Source organism: Nicotiana tabacum, chromosome 19 (assembly GCF_000715075.1).
Source record: "Nicotiana tabacum cultivar K326 chromosome 19, ASM71507v2, whole genome shotgun sequence".
Lineage (NCBI taxonomy): Eukaryota > Viridiplantae > Streptophyta > Magnoliopsida > Solanales > Solanaceae > Nicotiana > Nicotiana tabacum.
In genome coordinates, this window is record NC_134098.1 from 55,183,509 (window position 1) to 55,191,734 (window position 8,226).

General features: G+C 39.1%; 1 protein-coding gene across 1 annotated transcript; it reads left to right on the forward strand.

The window, feature by feature from the left end:
- Window positions 1-220: 220 nt before the first annotated feature.
- LOC107789498 (3-ketoacyl-CoA synthase 20-like) lies at window positions 221-3,432 on the forward strand. The gene is made up of 2 exons (XM_016611322.2): window positions 221-939; window positions 2,571-3,432. The coding sequence occupies exons 1-2, from the start codon at window positions 334-336 to the stop codon at window positions 3,360-3,362; spliced, it is 1,398 nt and encodes a 465-aa protein (XP_016466808.1). The 5' UTR covers window positions 221-333; the 3' UTR covers window positions 3,363-3,432.
- The last annotated feature ends 4,794 nt before the right edge of the window (window positions 3,433-8,226 follow it).

The following is an 8,226-nucleotide window of genomic DNA, read 5'->3' on the forward strand; positions in this document are numbered from 1 at the left end:
TGCACTATACGTCCTCCCCGGGCTTCGAAACGAGGAACCTTTCGGCTTTACTCAAGGTTATGTCAGATCATGCTTCCCTCTCGTTTCTTTACCGGGAAATCGGGGTAACATTATCCCCAATTTACCCGTACATAAATAGTCCCTTCACTTTTCGGAGAGCAGATTTATCGAAACGACGAGAAGTGATTATAAAATAGTTGAGATCGAGGTAATGTTAATAGCTTGATTGTCCATACGCATCAAGTAATAAATTGGCCAACAGACCTTCCACTTTCCTAATCAACAATCTTTCGCTATAAATTACTCATAAACAAGGCTGCTAGCATAGCTCATATGCTGAAACTCGTCATATTTGGCACCATGTTTTCGACGATCGATCTCATGGAATTGATCATAATATACCCTAAGCTTTTCCTCATTTCAGTGCCAACTTTAATAATTGTCTTATTTTGGTATATTTTTTGCAAAAGCACCGGGTCAAGAATTTTCCTGGTAGATTTTGCATGTTACAAGCCCCAGAAAAACCAGCAAATTTGCAGACAAAATTTTCTCAATAGAAGCAGCAGAGAACTAAAGTTTAACAGTGACACACTGGAGTTCATGGACAGGATCTTGCAAAGATCTGGCTTAGGAGATAAAACGTATGTTTCTAAAGGCTTGTTAAGAGATCCTCTGGATATGAGCACAAAAGCTGCTAAGGAAGAAGTGGAGATGGCGGTTTTCGGAGCCATAGATGAGCTTTTGCTGAAAACTGGAGTTAGATGTGAGGAAATAGGTATATTGGTTTCTGTCTGCGGCGTTTTCAATATTATGCCATCATTGTCAAGTGTCATAGTTAAACGTTACAAGCTAAGAGAAGATATCCGCAGCTATAATATGACGGGAATGGGGTGCAGTGCTGGTCTTATTGCCTTAGGACTTGTTCAAAATCTACTCAAGGTTCTTCTCTCAACTGGATCTCACGCTTTTTCATCCTATAACTTCCTTTTTTTACCCCCTGGTTAATTAAAGATCGTGCTTATAAATTTAATACACCATTACATTATGTTAATAATAATTTTGTTATTACCAAAAATATATAAAATAAATCTGTTACATTCAATTATTAATTTGAAGTAATTAATAATATATAATTTCACTAGTAATTAATAGTAATATACAAAAAAATTGTACTATCTATATACCATATAACTTAAATCGTTTTTCTTTGCCTCTTAATGCAACTTCAATTATCTTTCTATTTTGAATCATCGGATATCTGTATCTACTGGATCAACTAATAGGGGTTAGCGCAGCATAGGATTTATCAATGGTAACTTATGTACAAGATGCCACAACACTTCTACATATAACAACTATGGAATCAACATATATATATATTGTTGGAATCAAAATAACAAAGAACCAGTGAAAGTTAACAAGCAAACCTTGAATGACGATAAGTCAGAATACAAATGAAGATATATGTGAGCCGTCACTATTTACTAAGGGGAATCACTTGATTAACATCTAATTAAGGGTTAGATATCTCATCGATCTATCCCACGATGTTAATGGTAACTTCCCACTCACCTCTAGCTTGCGATGTCAGATTAACAAACTCTCCATACCTATCTATCTTTATAGAGAAAAAAGAAACTTAAATGATAGACGTCTTGACCAATATTGGTTCTATGGTTTCTTTTCTCGGTTATTCCGACCCCACAAACTAGTATTAGAAGAGAACAATTAAAATATCATCACTAATATTTCCATATTTGGTCTCAGTACCAACCTTTTGTACAATGATGCCTAAATTCATCTTATCTTTTGCTTTGATATGAACGATTATTTAGGAAATGCCATCTATCTCATATTATATAACATTGTTATTATCTTGTATTAGGATCCTTTGATCATTATATTTTTATTAATATTCTGTAACTATTTTCAATTATGAAATTGTGAGTTATAGTATTGTTCATGAAGTTCTTTCACATGCAAATATTAAGAAACCGATGTTTGGACTAACATTGAAAAACAAATAATTTAATTCTCGTACTCCTAATGTCGTCATTTTTCAACCAAAAGAGTATAAGTAATGTGAAAAATTAGTACCATCTCTTGAAGTGGCCATATGTGTTTTCCGGTCAGTACTTTTGGGAATGAATTATGATCTTTTATACTTCATCCATCCGTTTCAATTTAGATGACTCGATTCGAAGTTTAAGAGAAAATAGTGAGACTTTTGAAATTTGTGGTTTTAAAAGTTTAAGGAATAAAAATTTTGTGGGGCCATGACATTTGTGTATAAAAGTTTCTCATTAAGGGTAAAATGGTAAAATAAAAAAATTAAAATTAAATTATTTTCAATTAAAGAAATGTGTCATTCATTTTGGAACGGACTAATAAAGAAAGGATGCCATCTAAATTAGAACGGAAAGTGTATCTTTGTTTGAAAATTAGAAAAGTGAAATTCTTAGGCGTTCACTAGATATTAAGTGTATTAGTTAACCCAAAATTCATAAGCAAGACATAGTAACACAAACATACTAACATTGTTTATCAACTCATGATATACTGTTGTGCAGGTGCACGATAATTCCTATGCTCTATTAGTAACGACTGAGAGCACCACAGACAACGTATACAAAGGCAATGACCGGTCAAAATTGCTGAGCAATTGCGTATTTCGTGTTGGTGCGGTCGCCCTGCTCCTCTCCAACAAACCGTCCGATCAGAATACCTCCAAGTATGAGCTCATCCACACCGTCCGATCTCAAACAGCAAACAACGATCGCTCCTACAACTGTATTTTCATGGCAGAAGATGAACAAGGACATCGAGGAATCTCGATTAACAAAGATCTCTTGTATGCAGCTATGAAAACCATTCGATCAAACATATCCACTGTAGCTCCCCTAGTCCTTCCTCTATCTGAACAATTCCGTTACTTAATGAATATTATAGTGCGGCGCTTTCGCACGGGAAGTAAAATGGATCCTGATTTCTCCAGAGCAATCGATCACTTCTTCCCACACGTTGGCGGGAAACCAGTATTGGATGATTTGCAAAAGAAATTGGGATTTAGCGATGAACAAATGGAAGCGTCTAGAATGACGCTGTACAGGTTTGGTAACACTTCCAACAGTTCGATCTGGTACGAAGTGGCTTATGCGGAGGCGAAAGGTAGGGTGAAAAAGGGAGACACACTGTGGCAGATTGCATTCGGGTCGGGTTTCAAATGTAGCAGTGTGATTTGGCGGGCGACCCGATCCATTGATCGCGATGAGATGAATCCATGGCGCGATGAAATTGATGAGTTCCCCGTGGATGTTAGCGAGATCGAACCTCTCTCGGACCTATTCCTTACTTCCAAATAGGAAAAATATATCATTTGTCATCATTTCATAATGTCATGGCACCAATAATATGAAGAATAAACTTACAATATTACAAAGAAAAGTAAGACACGAAGTAAAATTAATATATAAAAAGTAGTGTAAAGGATAAATAAAATTATTTAATAATAAAGAAAGGCAAGATGAGAGCAAAAAATAAGGTTACGACGCGACCACACCAAATCGGTCATTACATGAAATGACATTTTTCGTCGTTACGTAATAACAAATTTAACTATACAAATAGAACGATACGATATAATAAAATTTAAGTAACAATTAACATATTATGTTGAGGCCTAGTGAGGTTATTTCTGTTGTTTTAAGTGATCTGCTTTAACTGCAATTATGTGCTCAGTCATGATCCTTCATTTACACATCATATCTCAGTCTCCATTATCATTTACTCTAATATTACATGTTCTTAGTGTTTGGGTTAAGGAGTATGAGACTGTGAACCCTTGAGACTTGAGAGATTAATGACTGAGTTGGACCTGAGAGCCGAGTTGATAGTGTTATTGTGGATCGGGTTACACGCCGCAACATGCCTTATTAGCTTATTTATTATTGTGGATCGGGATGCACTCAGCAGCAGGCCTTATAGGCTTATATTAGCGCTTTGGCAGGATCCGCCCCTCCGAAGTCTGACATACTAGCAGTGAGCGCAGACACAACGATATAATGTAATGACTCGGCCGGTCGTTTTGAGTATTACATCCCTATTCCCCCATTTACTTCTTATCCAGTGTTCAATTATAATTATGTGACTTATCGGGGAGGTTTCAGAATGAATTAGGACACTTAGTTCCAATATTTAAAGCTTAAGTGAAATAGTTTACCGGATGTTGACTTATGTGTAAATGACTTCGGAATAAAGTTTTGATGATTCCAATAACTCTGTATGATGATTTTGAACTTAAGAGTGTGTCCGGATAATTATTTGGAAGTCCGTAGTTGATTTTGGCTTGAAATGGCGAAATTAAGAAAGGAAAGGTTTGGAAGTTTGATCGGGAGTTGACTTTATTGATATCATGGTCGGAATCCAGTTTGAAAACTTTTATAGGTCTGCTATTTGATTCATGACTTGTGTGCAAAATTTGAACTCAATCGGACTTGATTTGATAGGTTTCGGCATCGAATGTAGAAGTTGGAATTCGTTAGTTTTCATTAGGCTTCACTGGGGTGTGATTCGTGGTTTTAGAGTTGTTTGATGTGATTTGAGGCCTCGACTAAGTTTGTATGATATTTTAGGACTTGTTGGTGTATTTGGTTGAGGTCCCGGGGGCTTCGAGTGAGTTTCGGATGGTTAACAGATCGAAATTTGGACTTGGAGAATTCTGGAAAATGTCCAATTCTGGTGCAATCGCACGTGCGATGGAATTGGTCGCAGGTGTGCGACCGCAGAAGCGATATTTTGATCGCAAAAGTGGGCTGGAGCAGTGTGGGTAGTGGCCGCAGGTGCGAGGGAATTTTCGCACCTATGTGATCGCGGATGCAGACGGGGAGTCGCAGAAGCTCTAGGTTCGCAAAAGCAGACTGAGTCTCGCAGAAGCGAGCTCGCAGAAGCGACATCAAGGTCGCAGAAGCGGAGGCATTGAAGGCTTTGGCAAACCGCATAAGTGGTTGGTTTCTCGCACCTGCGATACCGCAGAAGCAGTTGGTTTCTCGCACCTTCGATACCGTAGGTGCGACTAAAAGGGGTGCAGATGCGAAAGCACTGGGGAGTGTACAAAATAGAGGGGGTCCGTGATTTTTTACATTTCGGACTTTTCAAACACGGGTTGAGGCGATTTTCAAAGAAAATTCACGAGAAATCTTTAGGTAAGTCACTTGTGATCATTGTTAGTCAATAATATTAAATTATCATTGAGTATTTCAACTAGATTACGTGTTTTGAGCTGCAATTCGAGGATTTGGGCCTTGGGATTTTAAAAATAAGATTTGAGGATTTGAAGGTCGAGTTGATGTCGGAATTTGGTAAATTTGGTATCGTTGGACTCGTGGTTGGATGGGCGTTCATATTTTTTTACTTTTGCTGGGTTCTGAGATGTGGGCCCCACTAATAATTTTTGAGTTGAATTTCGGATTTTTATTGGAAAATTTAGCATTTTCATATGAAATTGATTCATATAATTTGTGTTGACTGTATCAAATTAGTTGTGACTAAATTCGAGGAGTCTGGAGGCCGAATCGCGAGGAAAAGGCTTATTGGAATAAAGAATTTGCACGGTTTAAGGTAAGTAACACTTCTAAACTTGGTTCTGAGAGTATGAATCCCTGAATTACGTGTTATATGAATTGTTTGGAGGTGACGCACATACTAAGTGACGGGTGTATGGGCGTGCACCATAGAAATCGTGCCTTAATTGTTTCTGTGGAGTTGCATAATCAAATAATGATGTCATTATCCACATATCTCCCACGTGTTAGAGAAATTGAGCTGAGACTCGTAATAAAGATCATGTTTAGGATACATGCCGATATTTATTTTGGGACCCACAAAGGTCGTATTGTTGTTGAATTAATTATTTTGAAAATGTAAATTTCATACGCAATCACATCTATTATTTGCACATCATATCTCAGTATTTGTTGCCATTCATTGATACGTCATATCATTATGTCGGGTTGATTTTCATGTCATTGTGAGCACTAGAGACTGGAGATTTTGAGTGATATTTATGGGATCGGGTTGCACGCCTTAGCATGTTTTATTTATTTATGCCTGGATCTGGCTATTATAATGTTTCGGCTGAAGGAGCCCCTCTGGAGTCTGCACCCCACACTGTGAGCGCGGTTGAATTTATATTGAGGGATGGATCTTCCGTGGGCATGGATCTTTCCCGAATCATTTATATTTTTGGGATGGATTTTCCCTGGCATGGATCTTGCCTAACTATCTACATTGAGGGATGGATCTTCCCTGGGTTGGATTGGTCTTATACGGTACTGAGTGACTGACTGTCAGTGATATATATTTGGGGATGGATCTTCCCTCGGCTAGATTGGTCATATACAGTACTGAGTGATTGAGTATTCTGAGAGTATTGGGCGCCATCACGACCTTTAGGTGAAATTGGGTCGTGACAGGTACATCACATACAGCTTGTATTTTGGCATGTAGATATAGAGATGTCATATTCCTCACATCATTCAGAATTTGTCTATTTTACTTGTATTTGGCTTATCTGTTGAACTTGAGAACATGCCTACATTTTTGTACTGTTATTTCTACATTGGACTATACCTACTGAGCTCGTTACTACTTTCAGCCCAAAGGTTAGTCTTGTTACTTATTGAGTACATGGAGTCGGTGGTACTCATACTACACTCTGCACTTCGTGTGCAGATCCAGGTACTTCCGGATACGCCAGCTGCTAGATTTCAGAGTTTTATCTATTGGAGACTATCGAGGTAGCTGCTTGGCGACCGCAAACCTTAACTCTTTTTCCTCTTAGTTATTTGTATTGTTCTATATTTTCAGATAGTGTTTTATCAGTCAGACTATGTTATCATTTAGATGCGCATGTACTCATTGACACCAGATTTTGGGAGTGTATTTATATTAGTATTTGTGGTATTTTCTATTAAATTTAAATATTATGTTTTCAAACTTAAAAGATTATAGTGTTTTATTGAGGTTATCGGCATGCCTTATATTGAGATAGGCGCCATCACGACATGCAAATTTTGGGTCATGACAAGTTGATATCAGAGCCTAGGTTACATAGGTCTCACGAGTCATGAGTAGGTTTAGTAGAGTCTTGTGGATCGGTACGGAGACGCCTGTACTTATCTTCGAGAGGCTGCCGAACCCTAAGGAAACATTTCACTTTCTTGTATTCTGTCGTGCAAATTTATTGATTCCGGAAACTAAATTTTTGTTATTCTATTCTCTCATAGATGGTGGGGACCCGTACTACCGGATCGGACGGTCAACCACCAGTGCCACCAATTAGGACCACGAGAGGTCGGGGTCGTGGTAGAGGCCGGGGCCATGGTAGAGGTCGAGGTGTAGCTTGTACAACATTTAGAGCAGCACCTGTAGAACCACCAGTTTCTCCAGCTCAGGAGGAGGTTCCAGATATAGTTGAGTCGGCGGGACCATCTCAAGCACCAGCTATGCCTATTGTGATTATAGGCCTTCAGGAAGCTTTAGCCCAGATATTGACTGTTTGCATTGGCCTTGCTCAGCTGGTTTTGGCTCAGGCCACACCAGCCACTTCTCAGGCCGGGGGAGGTACTCATACCCCTGTCGCCCGTACTCCAGAGCAGGTAGTGCAGGGACTTCAAATAGCGGGGGCACTACCAGTCCAGTCGGTTGCAGTTGCTGAGGCCCAGGTGGGTTCTATTATGAATAACGAGGAGCAGAAGAGACTAGAAAGGTTTGGGAGACTCCATCCTCCATCATTCAGTGGAACTAAGTCAGAGGATGCCCTGGATTTCTTGGACAGATGCCAGTGGATTGTTCGTACATCGGGTATTCTAGAGACTAGTGGGGTCTCATTTACTACTTTTCAGCTGATCGTAGCAGCCTTCAGATGGTGGGAGACTTATGAGAGGAGCAGACCAGTTGGTGCAGCACCACTTACATGGCATGCGTTCTCCGAATTATTCCTAGAGAAGTTTGTGCCACAGACCCGCAGTGAGAAACTCTACAGAAAGTTTGACTATTTACGTCAGGAGGACCTGTCCGTGACCTAGTATGAGATACGATTTTTAGAATTGGCTCGTCATGCAGTCTGGTTGATTCCTACTGAGAGGGAGAAGATAAGGAGGTTCATTAATGGCCTCAACCAGTAGTTTCGTTTTGTTACGACTCTGGGAAATATAGCATGTGCTAAAT